Genomic DNA, 18,160 nt, shown 5'->3' with positions numbered 1-18,160 from the left:
AACAAACAAACCACAGCAATTACTAATTTTATGGCACCATGCTGTAGACTGCTTCCTTGAAGGATGGGGCAGAGCTAATGACAGGTTTTCCTCATCTCCATCAAGCTTGGGAGATCTCAAACTCAGCTTGCCACCCTCCACTGTGGCAGCTGCAGTGACTGCCAGCTCATCAGAACACACGTTCAGGTGTTTGAGCAGCACTTGAGGACCTTTCCTACACAGCTCATCTCCCACTTGCAGCCAATAAGAGCAGCAATAACAAGCAGCAGCAATAATGATCTCAGGAACAAACCAAAACCATTGTCAGAAGGCTTGCTGTTTAGGGATGCCATACCAGGAACTTCCTCAATCCCAAGGTTTCCCTTCCTCCCCAGTAAAGGGCCTAGAAACTGGCAAAAGCACATGGCCAGATGGTCTTCAACCCTCCAGAAGCCGCTTCTGTTCTTACCAGGCTCAAAAGCAGGTGTGCCACTTTCCTTAAGCTCTGTTGGCTCCGTCTGCAAAGTTCCACCTGCGCTGGAGGGCAGCAGCCTGCTCCGTTTCCAAGCTGGTCTGGAATCAACTGCTCCTCCAGGGCGCTTTCGCTGACGCTGACAGGGAACAAAACCTTAGCATTTTCTCTGCCACTAATATTAACATGGCACTTGGGTTTTGCAACACCAATGGCAGCACACAAGGATACAGAAAACACTCCTGCAAAGGCTGGAATACACACCAAATGCTGCTGTGGGCCATTCCCACCCAAGCACATCACATCAGGGAAAAGACAGCACCCCTGATCTCTGACAAGCCGCTTCCCCAAGAAAAAGCCTGTCTCAATGGCTTGAAATGAAACCAGTTCCCAATTCCAGCAGGTTGCTGCTCACACCGTAAGCATTTCTGCACTACTGTTAACAACCACAGAGATTCAAAACCTTCCAAATTCCAGAACATCAAGTTTTCAAAGGTTTCTGTTCCTCTGCATTTGCTACAAACTCTTGAAATGCTTTCTAGACATATCCTGGAAAATGTTTCAAGAATCAGATTTGCATTGAGTTGCAAAATACTTACTGAGCTCATGGTGTTTAGTGATCAAAAAAAACCCACCAAAATAAGTGGGACAAACTCCAAAAAAGGAATGTCAGGGATGTGATCAATCCCTTTGGTTCCTTTAGGCAGCCCTCTGCAGATTTTTTGGCGTGACAGAAAGCTGCTCTTCCAAACCTATCAGAAAAGTAGAGGCAAGATTATCCATTTGGATTGCCAGTTTCTTGAACACTCCCATGCCCTAGGACTCCCATTCCCAAGTCTCCAGTTCCTGTCCAAAGCTAGAGGCGAAATCCATGACTCTGGTACTTGAGCCCACCTGCAGCCCATCCTGCAGCCCAGCCCCTCAGCATCAGAAGCCTTTCCAAGAATCTTCTGCACTCACCTGTATGGCGAGTCTAGAGTTTGGCTCGCAAATGTCAGCAAATTGCTCTCTATTCCCTCGCGGGATGGAGAAGATGGATGCTCTGCGTCTGCTGCGCAGCAGAGAATCCCTCAACTGGCTCAACAGACTCCGTGCCAACAGAGCCTCCTGCAGCTAAAGGAATGCAGGATTTGTTACGATTAAACTTTTCTTCAACATGTTCTTTTTCTGGGAATTCCTCACAAGCATTTCGTCAATGCAACTGGCAGATGCTTTTGCTGGCTGAAGCCACACTGCGTCTTTCCTTAAGAAATGAATAAAGGAAGCACAAATTGCCTGCTGAAACCCTTCTGCTCCCTTCCAAATCAGATCACTAGTCAAGCACAAGGCTCGGGCTCATCCCCGATTCCCTCTGAGAGACAGGAGGTAATATTTTGCCCCAGCCAAAAGGTCATTACAAAAAAAGAATGAAAGTTGTTGGTGCTAGGTGTTGTTAGTTATGGTTTGCATTTGTTCCAGTTAATTTTTTGGGTGTTGATGTGTGCTGGAAAATGGGGGGGGGGTTGAACACCAAACCAAAAGGGAAGTACACCCAGCTCAGTTGAATCCTTACTAAGAAAAACGGTTCTCTTTTGCTTTAATGACTTTGTCTCCATTTAGTTGTACCTAAGAGTTTATTTCTAACACCTCTCTCCCAGCAGCTCCGAGCTGCGGCGTGGCACAGCTCTTGCTGTGTGCCAGAGAGCACGAAGCAGGCCGGCCTGCTGGCCCTGAATATTTCTGCAAAGCACTCTGCAGGTCACAGCTTTGCTGTGGCTCAGTGCAGAAGTGCAGGCGCTGCCTCCCAGAGCTGTGTGGGGCACTGGCTCCTGCAGCCATGAGCTGACAAGCTGTCCCTGCCTCCCGCTGGCCCATGGTCCCCTGGCACAAGCGCCGTGCCTGAAGGACGCTGCCCTGTGCTCCAGCCTGCTGAGCAGCCCGGCTCCCTGCCCCGGTGCCCAGAGTGCTGCACACACTGCTGACCTTTGCCAGGAGTCGCAGGGCAGCCGGCACAAGAGTGGGAATGCTGAGCCAGGCTCCGCTTCCCCTCGGGAGCAGCCGGCTGCGCTTGGGCGCTGAGAGCGGAGGATGCGCCCACTGCCAGCAAGAGGCACGCAGGGCCGGGCTGTACCTCCTGCAGCTACAAGGGCCTCCTTGCAGCCTGCCCCTGCCCAGGCTCAGGCTGCTCCGGGCTCTGCCAGGGCTCTGCTGCAGCTCCACGCCGGGCAAGGCCGGGCCCGCTCTCACCTCACACTCGCTGACAGCTCTGCACCGCAGGAGACCTTTCAGAGCACCTCTCTGATCCTTCTGCTTTCTCTGCTGAGCAAGGCTCTCCTCCAGCCAAAGACATTGCCCTTCGCGATACAAATCCAAGTGGCAGGCACCCAAATGCTCTCGAGTCACAGCTGAAGGCCTGCATCTGCACAGGATGTTTTGGCTGCCCCACTCGCCCTTTGGTTTTTCCTGCAAATGCCATTGCCCTTTCTGCCTCAACTGGAAGTGCCACAGATGTGCCAAACGGGGCCGGTGGGCCGTATGCCAAAGGCAGTGTAGTCTGGAGAGGATGAATGAAGAAGAGCCTTCTCCATTTACAAACCATACCAAAGAAGCCATAAGTGTGTCTCAGCACCAATAAAAGACAACTGGCAATTCAGAAGGAAATGTTTTCTGAAGGGGTCAGAAGGAGGAGAATCTTCTAAATGACTTGATGCTTTGAAAACTTTATTTAATTATAATCCTATCCATAAACCTATACTACAAAACTACTTAACAATCCTAATCTAGAGTCCTACTCTACAATCCTACTCTAACTTGGTAATAATATCTTCATCATTAGATTCTTGTCTTCTTCGTCTTCTTCTTCTTCGCTGAGTTGATGAGTGGTGCCAGGGTGGACGCTGGCTTGGCTGCTGTTACAAATGGATGCTAATCCACAGGAAAAAAAAACAACAAAGAACAGTGAACCATGACATTCCAAGCTCAGTGCTTCACAGACTCAATCAGGATTCCTCTAGCTCCTAGAAGGACCCAGAAAGGAAAACAATGGGACCATCTGCTCCCCACTCATCATGTGCAGGAGCTTGCCATCACAGGCAAACCTGGCCCAGAATCCCACTCATCCATTTATTCTGGTTTCTCCATCTTGCTGGGATTTTTGCCCTGCCAGTGCTCTAGAAATGGTGCTTTCTGTCCCTGGGTTTTTTCCTTTCAGGAAGCTCCAATGACTCCCATAGGTCCCTGTCTTGGAAAGACAGGCACCATGCTAACTTCCACAGGCACACAAAGCAGTGTCTGCCTTTCCATACCCTGCCCCTGCTGTGTGGGATGGCACCTTCCTTCCCAGCAGGGCCAGTCCAGCGGCGATGGGTCCTGCAGTTCCCTCTCTGCCACACAACCTGGCAGTCAGCCTGGGACAGTTCCCCTCTGCCTGAGCATGCCAGGCAGCAGATGGGGCTGGGGCAAGTCCCTCTCAGCTGTCCCTGTTTGTGTGCCAGAAACCTCTAAAGGTGGGGTGGGGGGCATAAACCAGGGCCCCTCAGAGGCTCACAGTGAGTCCCTCAAAGCCCCTCCTGCCCACAGCCAAATCTCTCCAGAGTGCTCTGCCAGGACTGGCAGCCTTGGGTTCCTCCACCACTATTTCATGTCTCTTTACCCTGCATTGCTGTACTTCAGTTCTTTTACCATTAGATAAAACTGAACATCCCACCAAATCAGGGCAACAGAAACAGCCAGAAAAAAGAGCACCTGTCCTCTCAGGAAATGCGGAGAGAGGTGGAATTATTCACTTTTGTGAAGAACAGGCCCCAGGGAGACTTTATTGCTGTTTTCCAAGATTTCAGAGTGGCTTTGAAGAAAGTGGGGGACACCTTTTTTAACAGGGCCAGTTACAAGAGAGTGTGGGCAAATAGTTTTAAACACATGGGGATCTAATCAGAGTAGGTCTAAGGAAGACCTTCTTTTCTCGGAGCATGGTGCCACTCTGGCACAGGTTGTCCCAAGAGCTTGTAGGTGCCCCCATCCCTGGAATCATTCCAGGTCAGGTGGGACAGGACTCTGAGCAACCTGATCTCTTTAAAGATGTCCCTGCTCATTGCAGGTCACTTGGACCAGAGGACTTTCCAGAGCCCTGCCAGCCCAGCCCAGTCTAGGATTCCTCACTGTTTTCATTTGAACATCACCAAGAGTGGAGGTGAGGAGGAAGAGGGCTCATCTGATGCCTCGGACCTCGGTGGAGGAGGAGCCCATCCCTCAGACACTGTTTCACCTCAGCCCCTTGGCATTTTACCTGCAGGAGCCTCTTGGCAGACCAGCGCTGCTCTTCGTCTGTCTGCAGGCAGCAGCTCAGAAAGTCACACAGGTGAGGCGAGAATCGGTTGGGCTTCCGCAGCTGTGGTCTCTCTCCTCTGGCTATCGGGAGTTTAGCCTGCAGGAAAAGGAAACACGAGGCTCCACCTGCTTCTTTCCCATCTGTAACTGCTCTCCCAGAACCCACTGTTTAAGCTCCACTCTGCAGAGCACTTTCTGATAAGATGGAGATGGTAAAGGAAAGATGACTTTCCTTTACCAACAAAACACCATGGCTTTTCCAACATCCCGCTGATCTTGCCTTGGCAGTCAATTTCATTGACTGACCCAGTTAGTGGGAGCTACATCAGCAAAGCTTCTTTCCTTCTTGGAGGATTCACACCACCTTGACAGGCTTTTCAGAAGATGGACTCTGCTACACTAACACTACTATTTCCAAGGATTAGTACATGAAAGGCATCTCTGCAGTGCTTGTTGGTCCCTTAAGCACAGTGGTCATAAACCAAAACTCATTGAGCTTCTTGTCCTCTTCTAGAAAACAGAGGTGCATGGGAGGCAAGAATGGAAATCCACCAGGTATGCCTCAGGGTGAGGAAACAAACATTTGGAATCTCATATTCAACACAGACCCTTTAAGACACCTGCACAAATGTATTGGGATGAAAATGCCGGCTTAGGCACACAGGAGCCACCTGCAGCTCTGTCTCTCAGCTGCACGTTTCAGCCTCTTTATGTGGCAAAAGGAAACCTTTCCAAGGTCAAATCAGAAGAAGAAGCACCATCCCGATGGTCACCCTCTGCTCATTTGTATACTCAAGTCAATGCATTAATGGCGTCCCCATCGCAAAATATGTCTGTAAGAAGTGGGAGGTTTTGACAGGCTCTCCGTGACACCAGGCTGCAGCCTGGTCTCCAGAAAAATGCTCATCACAATAGTAACAGCTCTGTGCTGGTGGCACTGAAATAGATGGTGACCAAAAAGACTTTGTTATTATCCTCTTCAACCCAGAGGAAAATTTCCAAGCCCAAACCAGCAAGCACACTCCCCTGGAGTATAAATAATTATGGCAGCTTTCTTTCCTTTTCCCACACTCTCAGAGGTCACAAAGGGAGCTTTATCCTGTCTCTCTGCAACTGAGCTCAGCCACTGGACATGGTGGGGAGCTGGAGTCCTCACTGCCCTTAGCGCTGTGCAAGCCAGGGATGGCCCTGCTCCTATAGTAAAGGAACACAGCACCAGCATCAACCGCCCACGTTGGATCCCAGCCCCAGGCACCAGGCTGCAAGCTCATCAACTTTTTAAAAGACCCAGAAACAGCCAAGGGTTTAGTGTAACTGCAGTCAGAGAAAAACACATCCTCAACTTATCCAGGCCACCCACACACATGACTGAGCAATGTACAGATTATTTGAAAGCCTGAAAGTTTTGAAGACCCACAGGACTTGGAAAAGATGCTACAGTGTGGAGGAAAATCAATGTGCTGTGGTTAAAAAAAGAAAAAGAAAGCAAAACTGTTGGGGAAGATGAAACCGGAAAACCTTTACAAATATGTATGCCTGGCAAAAGATTTTGAGAATATGGAAACTGTAAGCGAGATTGAAATGAAAAGTAAGCTTTGAGATAGTTACTAGCCTTAGTTACTGAACAACTGGAAAACAATGGTATGGCCAGCTGAAGGTAATCCCCTTTTGATTAAACAACACCCTCTGCTGGCAGACAGGTCCAAGGGTCAGAGCAGACCCTACTAGCTTGGCAGAAGGGGTCCAAAGAGTAGTTTTTAGGGTTTAAAATGTAACACAGTATGGTAATGTAAGGATTCTTATAGGCTGTAGTAAATACTCTAGTATTTGTATCTTGGACTAGATTGGTTAGTGAAAATTTGAACATTCTGCACAGAAGAAGATTTATTGTCTTGTAACAGGAACTTCCTCACTCTTACGGGTCTCTCTTTTGGCTCCTCTTTCGGGCCTGCTCTGAGCTGTGGCTGGCAGCTCCAAGCAGGGCCCTGCATCCACGCCCTTTGCAATAAACCGAAAGTTCCAAGACCTGGCTTCAAAGATCTTTCGTCTCTGTCCATCCCGACCGTCCTACCCACTGTCACTCCTACACAAAACTACTTGGGCATTGCTTTAGTGGTTGTGTCTTTTTTCTTTTTCTTTTTCTTTTCTTTTCCGATAAAATTGAAACTGGGAAGGTGTAACGTCAATTTCTTAGGATATTTATCACATGTCTAACCTCTCCACTGAAAAATTCTTGCCCTTCAGAGACAGAGCACCAACGGAGTTCAAAAAGCAAATTAGAAATATCAGGCAGGTTGCAGGCCAAAATGCCAGGTTTCTGAACTGCTACTTCCCTTCTGATGCAACCGAATTTACAGCAGATGCTGATGTGCTGCAGGGACATGTTTAGAAGGGGACCTTGGTGGAAGTGGTGCCAGCAGATGGCAATGGGATTTGTCCAATGGCACACAGGACATGGGACAGGTGAGAAAGACAAGTGGGATCAGGGAGTATTTGCACCTTACCGAAACAGGAGTTTCATTCCTGTGAGGAACTTCTCGTTCCACCATTTCGATGCCCACGATTCCAAAAGACCATATGTCCACTTTGGGGCCATATGGTTGACCTGTCAGCACTTCAGGCGCCATCCAGCCAGAAGTGCCGGCCACTGAGCTCCGTCTACGCTGCTCAGGGGTGAGCTGAGCAAAGAGGCCAAAGTCAGCTGTGGACAAATAAACATACCATGAAAGCCAGGTCAAGTTAGGAAATCAAGCAAAAGAATTCCCCACTCTCAGTCTATGTGTTGTTGAATCTCCTGAAGAACTGTCCACACTCAGTTTCCTTGGGACTTTAGCCAAGGAAGTATGGAATTGGCCACTTCCAAAAAAATCACAGTTTTTTAAACGCTGCTCACAGCAGTGGCCTTTATTCCCCTGAAGCTTTAGATTGTAGCTCCCTCCCTCTGGAAGAGACACAAACACACCAACGCCACTCTTGACTTCTCCTGGTTCCTTATACCTCTGTGCACGTTGCAACCGTGCCTTCAGCTCACAGCGGTGGGGCCCTGCACTGCCACCAGCACCATTTCTGGGGAGTTGGCAGCCACTCAAAGCAGCCCCTCACCCCACATCCCTGAACGCTGCTCCTGACCAGGAATATACTGACCCAGCTTGACAGAGCCGTCAGTTCTGAGAAGGATGTTTTCACTCTTCACATCTCGGTAGATCACGTGGTTCCAGTGAAGAAAATCCAGTCCTTGCAGGCACTGAGAGAGAAAACAGAAGCAGGAGGGCAAAAATTAGTGATTTCATCACACAAGAAAGGAAACAGAGTCTCTAAAAGATTCCCTCTGCATGGGAATGGCGAGTAATGGCAGAACACAGTGCCATTGAGAGGAAGAGTTGCTGCTCCAACACTTGCAGAGCAGGACTTTTCTAAGGAAAGGTATGTCAGCTTTTGAAAGAGCAACAGCACCTGCTGTTGTAGACTGTCCCCTGCAAACCAGCCAGGATGACTGCTGCTGCAGTGGATGTGCTTTCTCCATGCAGAGGGCAAAGGAGGAGTTTGGCCAAGAAAGAAAAAAGTCCCTCTCTTTGGTGTGAAGCGGATCACTTTTGGGTGGGAGGCTGCATGACGAGAGTTTTGTTGCTGGCCTCAGCACAGACTTGAAGTATCACATCAGTCACCTTCCTGAAGCAAAGAGCATTTTGGCTGCACTACTGTCCTTTTTAGTTGAGGACTGTGAGAAATGAGTCTCTGTTTTTTCTCAGCTGATCATTTCAAATCCTGCCACCAGCACCTTTGCTTTTACAGGCAAGGAATGCAGTGCAGACAGGCTCAAGATACAAGTTTAGGGAGGCAAGGTGGAGAAGAGCAAATACAAATACAGGAGGCAGAGTGAGACTACAACAGCAGGAGATAAGAGTACAAGAACTGAGTACACTGAGTGCAGGAGCACTGGCAGGCAGTTCCCTTGATATGCTTTTACTTGCCCATAGCATACCAGCACTAGGAAAACAAAGTTTATACATGAAACCTCTCATGTTCTGAGCCTCTGTTTCCCAGACAATCCTGCCCAAGCCCTCGGAAGCACAGGTGGGCTTGCTGACCTCCCGACTGATGGCTGCTATCGCGTCTTCAGACAGGTAGGTCTTGCTGATGACATCGCTCAGAGTGCCTCCATCCATGAACTCCATAACCAGCCAGAATTGATTATCCACAAGGTAGCTGAAAGAAGGAAACAAGAGCATGGAGGTAAACATGCATGGTTAGTTTATTTTCTTGGTTCTTATTTCCAAGTCCCTGTGTGACAAGGACAGAAGAAAAGGAACAGACATTCCCTCTAGGCTGTGCATTGTTTGAAACCTGTCTCAAGAAGAAAGGCACAGCTTTGGAAAAGGAGATGTCTTAAATAGCCAGCAAGTAAAAACTGCAGTTTAGGAACAGATAAAAAACTTGTCACACTGCGTGTTTCTGGAAATAATCTTCCTGGCATGCAAAGCAATGGAAAAGAGGGGACATAATCCAAGGAAAATCCATGTTAGTTTACCCAGACGTAAGAGGACTGTTGAAAAAAGTCAAGTCCCAAAATAATGTGGTGGCTGTGAACTTACAGGCTATTAATTTAATTAGATATGACTGATGCAGGTTTTTGAATAATTTTCAAACTATGTGTGCCAGGGAATACTCCTGCAGACAAGATGCACTCTCTTCCCATCCACTGGAGATGAGCAGAGCAGTAATAATTAACCAATAATTACAGCTCTGTTTTGTGCCAGTGAACAATCTTGCATGTTTGCAATATGTAAACAAATATTTACAACAACTCACCTGCCTAAATAGTTGACCACGTTGGGATTCTTATTTATCTTCACAGTCATGAGTTCATAGGCTTTTAGTTCCTTCTTCCTCGGTCCTTGGAGATTTATTTTCTTTATGGCCACCTAAAATGACATTGAAAATCAGTAACTTGAGAAGTTGGTGGCACGAGACCACAAGGCACATGGAGCGAGTGATTTTGCAATGACACAGCCAAGCTGTGCCAAACTGCATTCTGATTAGGCATTGCAGTAATTAGGAACTGACATTGCAATAGCCCATTGCTCCGCTCCCATGGGTGCCAGTTACAGGACACGTGGCCACTGAGGTTTTGCTGTGTCCACTTGGTAACAGTGGTGTCTCACCCACAAACCTCTGAGCCCACTCCCTGCTGCTTTGTATGGGATTCGGAAGTAATCCATGCCTTAATACTCTGTGGCTACATCCCGGGCTAGGGGCAGGGCTTAGGGTTTCTAGGGACGCCTTGCAGATCTCTCCCTATGTGCAGTTCCCAAGTGCAGCACTGCAGGTGTCTGAGGAACTACTGGTAACTTTCAGATGCATTTGCTGGCAACCAGAAGTGAGAATTCAGGACTCTGAAGCTGTCGCCCCAAAGAGCAGTGAGATGCTCTAAGGCACCACCTTTGTTTTAGCAATTGAGAGCGAGTGAGCACATCCTTCTCTGAAATGAACTGCTGCCCTCTGTGCCTTCTTTGTGGCAGCTGAGAAGGTCAAAGACTGTCCGCAATGTCTTTTGCAGGCTGGTACCAGTCTGTGTTTCTTTTGCCTCTTCAGCACAGCTCGACCCAAAGCTCTGGCCACAGCTGCTCACACCAGAGGGGAAAGCCCTTGAGTGCAGCAGAGATTGCGGGGGCTGTTGACATTTACCTCTGCTCCTGTGGCTTTGTTGATTGCTCTAACCACAAATCCAAAAGTCCTAGAAACAAAAAAGCAGCAAAAAAATGAGAAGCCATTTAGCTCTTGCAGTGAAAGCCAGCCCACACAGGAGATCTCTGCTGCAAATGCCTAAGACCTGCAGGATGAAGGTGGGCTCTGCCAGAAGGCAGATGATGCATTTTCCTCTCAAGTGCATGGGCACTGGGTCTGTCCCTGAAGTGCTGCCATCTACTGCCTCAGCTCCTAAAGAGAGCTCCTTCTTTCATCTCAGGTTTCATGTTCTAAATTGCGCAGTTTTCATAGTTTTCATCCTGACCATGGAGAATTTCCTTCAGCAAACTCTTGGAAAGAAATGTTCCTGAGAACTGTTATCTGACAGCTATCAGGGAGTAGGTTGCACTTTCAGGCAAGCAAGTTTCTTCCCCTTTTATTAGTGTGGCTGTATGATTTGGAGAGATAGAAAAATGCTAAGGAAATTAACACAGAGCTGTCCCATACTTGAGAGACAAGGAGATCTTCCAGGTCCTGTTCCTTGCTGCAGGCAAGAGACCTTGGCAGCATGAAGATGTCTCTGACAATACTTTCAGGGCACACTCACAAATTCTGAGCAGCACTGAGAGATGGGACAATCTATCCCCAGTGTCTGAACATGGCAATAGATGTCTGTTTGCAGCTGGCCTCACTTCACATTGCATAGATATTCCACCAGAAAAACACCTGGCCCATGGTTATGGAGAAGTAACTGTGGTTGGACTCACCCGCTGCCAATATATTCCAGTTCAGAATATTTCCCCACGGGGTTTTCCATGTTCACTATTTTCCCTGAGGGAAACAAAATGCAAGATGCTCACTTTAAAGCAAAGATCCCAGCTTCCAGAAGATGCAAAAGGCAGCCCCAGAGCCTGAAGCTTTGAACTCTTTGTGGTTGCCTGGGTAACAACAGCAAACAGGCCGACAGCTCTGCAGCACAGGTGGCCAGCACACAGACTGATTTTCTACAGAAGTTCCCATGGGGAAATGTCTCTAAATGTCCCTGGGACATCAATCTCAGGAAAAACATTTGGTACAGCTATGCTGAAACATGCACACAATACACTGTCCCTCAGAGAAGAAATACAGCAGACGTACTCAGTTGCTCCAGGGAGTCATCCTTGATCTCCTGGTGCTGAGCAGCGCTGGAGATGGGCAAACTGCCCCGGCTCCACTTCCCAGGTTGGGGAGCAAAGGCTCCTTTAGACAATGCTGCTGCTGCAGCAGGTTTGACAAAGCCCTTGTGGATCTGGAACAAGAAATGAGTTTGTCAGAAAGGTGCCTGGCAGAAATTAGCCTGAAATTCCATTTCAAATGCAAGCCCTTGGTAAGGTTCTGTCAGCCACATGCAGGGCTCTTAAATGGGTTTTTTCTGATGTCCACTTCTCAAACTGGATGGGTCAAAACCAAAGGTTAGTTCTACTCAAGTTCATGGCCAGATTCATGTTCCATTTTCATGGATTTTCTGAAGGATCACTGCCACAATGACCATTCTGCTTCCTCTCAAGGATTCCTTTCCCACTCCAAGGGCTTCAGACACATTTGCAGCTCCTTGTTCAAATGTGTCCACTTTTCCTGCACCATCTTCAGGTCATGCTCAACTTGTAGTAACTTTGGTGGGGACGGTTCCTGTACCTCATGCCAGGCCTGGGGCTCTTCATTGCCACTCATTTGCTGGAAGTCTTTGCAGGCTGCCCGGCGAGATGTCAACGTTTGCACCTCAAGTCAAACAGAAGAAAGCAGTCAGAGACTACGGCTTATCCCTGTCAGTCAAGAGTCATTGACTGTGAGGAAAGGGAAAGAACAGATTTTACAAGGGGTACAGACAGCTTGTTTCAATCCTCCGTCTGGGTCACCATGTTCCCCTGTAAAAACACCTCAAGAAACAAGGAGAGCAGGAACAGGCCAGCAGGAATCAATTTGGATGACTGCTGGCCAAAAGGCCAAAGGACAAGTCCCACTGTCCAGGGCAGCAGTTGAGATTCAGCACACCAGGAAATGTCCTTCAGAGTCTCTGGGGTACACACTACAGCAGGATGGCACTCAGAGGCATCACCTCACTCCCTGAAGCCCTGCACTGGAAAGGCAAGAAGGGCAGAAACCACCAGTTTGGTGACTGCAGTGGCTATCCCTCTTTCACTCACTTGCTCTTGTAGAGCCTGAGGGAGACGACTAAGTTTTTCTCTGATGATTTTAATTTCTTCTTCCTGCCTCTTCTCCTTTGCCTCCATCTTAGTGTGAATTTTCTGAAGCTCCGTGTCCAGCTGTTCCTTCAAGTTCTGAAAAATACGAGAGAGAGGATCTTTCATGAGTGGAGTGGCTGCCACTCTTTCACTCACCTGGTCTTGTTGATCGCCCCTCTGCTGACGGAGATTCATCTCCTCTTGAATTCCTCTCATGTCTTCCTTGTTCCCCTTCTTCACTTCCATGATGGCACTCTGAGCCCCGGGCAGCTCTGCTTGTGACTCTGCCTTGATGTTCTGTACACACAAATGCGGAGCAAGTGACTGGGAGCTGCCATCACGCTCAGCTTTTTCCTCTTGCAGCTTCAAAATCGCATTTATTCAGCCACTTCTTTCTGCTCCCCTACCCACCTCTGCTTCCAGTGCAACCCTCCTGTCCCAGTGCTGACTTTGGCAGATTCCAAGGCTCTGTGCTTTCAGTGCCTCTGGGACTCCTGACCTCCTCAGTCCCAAGAGCTCCATTTTATGCCCCTTTTCCTGCCCTTCCCTCTGAAACCTGGCGAGTCAGGCTTACCTGGCCATTCTCCTGTGGCTCTTTCACCTGCTGCCTGAGCTGCTCTTCCTGTTCTTGGGCTGGGAACAGCTCTCCCTGAGTCTGCCATGGCATCTCTGACAAAGCAGGCTGCTCCTGCTCTTTCTCTGGAAGGACCTGCACAGAAAGCAAGAGAAGATGGGTTTCAACTTTCCATATAACATTTGAGGGCCAAGACTCAAGGACTGATGGGCTCACACGTTCCCAAAGCACTGTGCTGCAGCTCTCCTGGGTCATTCTCTGCCCATGAGGAGGCACAGATGCCAAAGTGACCCTGGCACTGCAATCAGGGGCCATCTGGGGCTGAAGCTCCAGCTGCCTCTGAGGCAGCTGACAGGGAAGGTGTGGCATTTTTCAAGGGTCTGCTGAGGACCTCCCTCTGCTTCTGCCTTGCTCTGTTTGTCTTTCAGTAGTGACTGACACCCCACCCTGTCCCACAGCTCCATCCTGGCTCTGCAGGTGCCTTCCTCTGTGAGCTCAGCCCTTGTGAGAGACACTTCTGGAGTTCATGTTCTCTTCACCAACTAAAACATGGAATTCTTCCACCTCTCTGGGACAGGCTGAACATTAAAGCATTAACGGGGGGCTTCAGGAAGAAGAGGCTGGAGGAGGAAACCATGTCTGAGGGGAAAAAACCACCACATCTGGAGGAGGAAACAGCTCTGCCTGCTCAGAATCGGTCATCGGAACATGTCTTTAATCCTCTCCTGAAAGGGATGCTTTACGTGAACTTTGCACCTCCAACTGCTTTGGACCAGAGCCAAGAAGATTCAATTATGCAAATGTTACATAGATAGATAGATAGATAGATAGATAGATAGAGAGAGAGACAGACAGACAGATCTCACTTTTATAATCTCTCTTTACTATCATTTTTGTTCCTACATACATCAACACTTGGTAGCCATTGCCCCAGTCAGCAGCAATCCCGAGACTGCTCTCCTGTTCCTTCAATAAACCACACTCTCAGGGAATCTGGAGCATTTAGGTCCTTATGGAATACAAGAAGATCCAGAGCATTGCACTGGGAACTGCACTCTTGCAGCATCTGTGCTTGGCCAAGTGCTTCTCTTGGACTCGACCACACTGACACTGCTAAAGGGGCTGCAATCAGGAATAAAGGCTAGGCCCTCCCAGCTCCTCTGATCTTTGAGGACCAGCTAGAATGCAAGAGCATTGATTTCCTGCTCAATTCCCAAACACCACACCTCCTGATTTCCTGGGTTGCAAAAAGACACAGGGACTGTTAATATGAAAGTGAAGAGCAAGGCCCTGTTGACTGCCCTGGCACCACAACAGCTCCCTGCCCCAAACAATGTGTTCTCATGCAAAAATACTGCATCCTCCAGAAAGGCCCCCTTACAAAAGAAAATGCAAGCAGAATCTTTACAAGCGCAGAAAAAGGGTAGGAAAGATGGAGGAAAATCCATCTGCATTGCTAAAAACCAAAAAATTGAACAGGAATTCCCCTCCTAAAAAAGGAACAAAAACAAGACAGAAGAGCCACAGATGCCAGTGGAAAAAACACTAGGATAACGTGAGGAGATATATGCCGATGAAACAGCCCATGTGGCAAGCACTCAGCATCCTCAGCCAGCAACAGCAAGGGCTGGCTCATCAGAAATTTGCAGCTCTGTCTTGCACTAAAGACAGCACCACCCACAACGGGCACTTACTGGCTCCAAAAATTCAGGCTGTGCTGTGACCACTGATGGAGCCTCGAGGTCATACTGCTCAACTTGCTCTCGTTTGGCTTCTTCACCAAGAGGAGATGGAGCCAGGGCAGACACTGCTGTTGTCTCTATCATCTGTGGCAAGAGAGAAGCATGAGGGACAGGCTGATACCTATCATTTATAACCTTCTATCTTCTCCCATCTACCACCATATCTTGCAAGGAAAGTTGAGAGACTTGGATTACAATGGGGTTCTAAAGTGCTCTCGTGTATTAAAATTGGCTACTACAACTGTAATGCAACTTGCTCTGATTTAAATATCCCAACCTGTCTACTATCAGGTGACAATGATCTATTTGTGTAAGTGACCTTGTAATTCTTGAAAGCTAAGAAATGCAACAGTGAAACTTGCTGCTCTGCCTTGCACTAAAGACAGCACCACCCACAACTGGCACTTACTGGCTCAGCAGATTCAGGCTCTGGCGTGACCACTGATGGAGCCTCGTGGTCATACTCCTCAATTTGCTCCTCTTTGGCTTCTTCACCAGAAGCAGAGGGAGCCAAGGCAGACACTGTTGTTGCCTCTGTCATCTGTGGCGAGAGAGAAGCATGAGGGACAGGCTGTTACCTATCATTTATAACCTTCTATCTTCTCCCATCTACCACCATATCTTCCAAGGAAAGTTGAGAGACTTGGATTATAATGGGATTCTAAGGCACTCTCATGGTATTGAAATTGGCCAATCCACCTATAATGCAAATTGCTCTGAATTAAATATTCCACCTTGCCTACTATCAGGTAGCAATAATCTATTTGTGTAAGTGACCTTGTAATTCTTGAAAGCTCTGAAATGCAACAGTGAAACTTGCAGCTCTGCCTTGCACTAAAGACAGCACCACCCACAATGGGCACTTACTGGCTCAGGAGATTCAGGCTCTGGTATGACCCCTGATTGAGCCTCAAGGTCATACTCCTCAATTTGCTCCTCTTTGGCTTGTTCACCAGGAGGAGAGGGAGCCAGAGCAGACACTGCTGGTGTCTCTGTCATCTGTGGCAAGAGAGAAGCATGAGGGACAAGCCGTTACCTATCATTTATAATCTCGTTTCTCCTCGGATCCACAACCACCTCTTAAAAGGAAAAATTATCCACTTTGTTAGCAATGCGATTCTAAGTCACTCTGACCAGATTAAAATGGGCTAACTCAACAGAACTCTATTTAATGCACTCTATGTATTTGATAGTCCTTCCTGGCTGCCATCAGCAAGCAACTGTGCCTTGGCACAAAGGAGCTTTTGGCTCTTTAAAGCCCTGAAATGCAAAAGTAGGAAATAGCCAGCAAGGCCTTTGCTGTTGCTGTGGCAGACATGGAAAACTCAGACTGGATCAGAATCCTAACCAGTGCAAGGAAAGGGCAGGAAAGGTTGTGCAGAAGAATCTGTGCTTGCTGGAAAGAGAGAAAATGGGCAGGGCTTTACCTCCTACCAAACCAAGTCAAACCAAGTCAAAAGTGTCCCCTCCTCAGGTGGCTAAAACACTTGGAGGCAGTGAGGGCATGTTTGGCAGGGGAACAGCCATGGTGATGAGCACTGTCATGTATGGATCTATGGAAGTGTGCCTGAAGGTCCCTCACGACCCTCCCGTTGTCCAGGCTGAAACACCCTGAGCACCTCCTCCTTGGCCTTGCGCTCCACACCCTTCCCCAGCTCCCGTGTCCTTCTCTGCACACGCCCAGCGCCTCAAGGACTTCCTGCTTCAGAGGGGCCCACATGTAGACACATCACTGTGGAGTTGTGCTCGCCCTGTATATCCCCTCATAATGGTTTGTCCCTCCATATCCCCTCTTTGTATCCGTTTGGTTCATCCCAGCTTTCCCATCAGCACCTGTATGTCCATCAAACCCCAAAATCCCTGACTCATCCCCCTGTCTCCTCCCAGGTGATGTGTCCATCACCTCGTGACCCTTCCCCTTTGTCCAGAGCCTTCTCCCAGGGTCACCAGGTAACTGGACCCTGGCTCGGGGCTCCTCCCCCACCCCCTCCTCAGTGGTCACGCTGAGGCCTTGCCCCCAGAGAGCCACTCCCAAGTCCTTCCCCTGTTGGCTGCTCGGGTTTCCCCGTCCCCCTCTATCTGGCTCCTCTGGGCAGGGACACCCTCTCTTGCTCTGGATGTCCTTCGGGTTTGGATGCGGCCTGGGATCTCTCCAGGCCCTCATTAAATTTCGGAACTAATCCTGAGGAGGAGCGCCTCTTTCTCTTGCTTGTCGGACCAGCTTGTCTTTGAACTCACGAGGGAGCTTCTCAAAGCCCCCCAGGATCCAAGGAGAAGTTCCCTCCCTCTGCCCGACTCGCCCCACTGCCCAGCTGGACGGGGTGCACTGGGGACTGATCACCCGTGGATTTGAGGGTGACACGCAGCACAGAACTTCCAGCTATGGTTGCAGCGCTGCCCAGCCCAGGGGGATGGTCACTGCCCTGCTCCTGCTGCCCCACTGCTGATGACACAGGCCAGGGTGCCCTTGGCCTTCTTGGCCACCTGGCCAGGTCCTGGCCCACCTTCAGCTGCTTTTGACCAGCACCCCTGGGTCCTTTTGGCCCACACAGCGTCCCAGCCACAAAGTTGCCCATTGGATTAAAAATACAGCATCCACCATTTCAAAATGTCCTTCCTCTTCTGAGCAACACAAGACTGCAGTCATGGACTTGCAGCTTCACCTCCCCCCGGCCCCGCCTCCAGGCTGCAGTGCACTTTTCAAAGCTGCAGACTACACCAAAAAATGCATCCACAGAACCTTGCTTTTTGCCTCACAAGAGGGCTTCACAATTATAAACTTAGTTTCTTTGGCCAGATCTTGTCCCCCACAGATTCATGGACAACACACTCGTCTACTTGCAGCTTATCAAAAGTCACAAGACAGCTGAGCCGCACACTTTGTAGAACTGAATAAATACTCGAGAAACTGCAGACCCGTTTCACCAGCCAAACACGTGTTTCCACAAAGAGAAAGCAAACAAACCAAGCCCTGAGACCTCCAGCACTACCTCGTGCGCCCTTGGCCATGGCCCTGCAGAAGCCCAAGAGACAGAGCTTCACTGAGTTGAGCAGCCAGACGCTCATCCTGAGGCAACAGGCTTTGGTGCCTAAACATGACAGGTCCAAGGCCAATTTCTAGCTGGAGGTCACTGCCTGCAGGAAATCGCTGGGTCCTGGCAGGACTCCAGCACTCAGCATC

At 49.0% G+C, this 18,160-nt stretch overlaps 2 protein-coding genes and 1 long non-coding RNA gene across 4 annotated transcripts; all 3 read right to left on the bottom strand.

Moving 5' to 3' along the window:
* Positions 1 to 3,134: 3,134 nt before the first annotated feature.
* Positions 3,135 to 4,847, bottom strand: LOC140683569 (uncharacterized). The gene is made up of 2 exons (XR_012054737.1): positions 4,716 to 4,847; positions 3,135 to 3,355 (listed from the first exon to the last, which is right to left on the bottom strand). It is a non-coding gene; the product is annotated as an uncharacterized lncRNA (long non-coding RNA).
* A 2,194-nt stretch (positions 4,848 to 7,041) lies between these two features.
* On the bottom strand, positions 7,042 to 9,674 carry LOC140683568 (serine/threonine-protein kinase PAK 3-like). The gene is made up of 4 exons (XM_072926175.1): positions 9,566 to 9,674; positions 8,845 to 8,962; positions 7,901 to 8,000; positions 7,042 to 7,457 (listed from the first exon to the last, which is right to left on the bottom strand). Exons 1-4 carry the CDS (start codon positions 9,613 to 9,615, stop codon positions 7,108 to 7,110), a joined length of 618 nt encoding a protein of 205 aa, XP_072782276.1. The 5' UTR covers positions 9,616 to 9,674; the 3' UTR covers positions 7,042 to 7,107.
* Positions 9,675 to 11,216: 1,542 nt separating this feature from the next.
* Positions 11,217 to 13,366, bottom strand: LOC140683567 (uncharacterized). Of its 2 annotated transcripts, XR_012054736.1 has the most exons (4): positions 13,238 to 13,366; positions 12,625 to 12,960; positions 11,579 to 12,199; positions 11,217 to 11,272 (listed from the first exon to the last, which is right to left on the bottom strand). XR_012054736.1 is itself a non-coding variant. In XM_072926174.1 (3 exons), the coding sequence occupies exons 1-3, from the start codon at positions 13,328 to 13,330 to the stop codon at positions 11,984 to 11,986; spliced, it is 645 nt and encodes a 214-aa protein (XP_072782275.1). In that variant the 5' UTR covers positions 13,331 to 13,366; the 3' UTR covers positions 11,510 to 11,983. The 2 variants fall into 2 exon arrangements, 1 of the variants encoding a protein (XP_072782275.1); XM_072926174.1 differs by lacking the exon at positions 11,217 to 11,272 and having other exon boundaries at positions 11,510 to 12,199.
* Positions 13,367 to 18,160: the final 4,794 nt, after the last annotated feature.

Source organism: Taeniopygia guttata, chromosome 3 (genome assembly GCF_048771995.1).
Source record: "Taeniopygia guttata chromosome 3, bTaeGut7.mat, whole genome shotgun sequence".
In the NCBI taxonomy this organism is placed as follows: domain Eukaryota; kingdom Metazoa; phylum Chordata; class Aves; order Passeriformes; family Estrildidae; genus Taeniopygia; species Taeniopygia guttata.
Note: the sequence above shows the minus strand (reverse complement) of the source record. Positions and strands in the feature narration are given on the sequence as shown.

Excerpts from the sequence above, each read along its gene's own strand:
- LOC140683568 (XM_072926175.1), bottom strand. The coding sequence starts at position 9,615 with ATGACTGTGAAGATAAATAAGAATCCCAACGTGGTCAACTATTTAGGC. Across the intron at positions 8,001-8,844 it reads TAGCAGCCATCAGTCGGGAG|TGCCTGCAAGGACTGGATTT; the intron begins GTCAGCAAGCCC and ends TTTCTCTCTCAG. Across the intron at positions 7,458-7,900 it reads TGACGGCTCTGTCAAGCTGG|CTGACTTTGGCCTCTTTGCT; the intron begins GTCAGTATATTC and ends ATTTGTCCACAG.
- LOC140683567 (XM_072926174.1), bottom strand. The coding sequence starts at position 13,330 with ATGCCATGGCAGACTCAGGGAGAGCTGTTCCCAGCCCAAGAACAGGAA. Across the intron at positions 12,961-13,237 it reads AGCCACAGGAGAATGGCCAG|AACATCAAGGCAGAGTCACA; the intron begins GTAAGCCTGACT and ends TTGTGTGTACAG. Across the intron at positions 12,200-12,624 it reads CTCAGGCTCTACAAGAGCAA|GTGCAAACGTTGACATCTCG; the intron begins GTGAGTGAAAGA and ends GTTTGACTTGAG.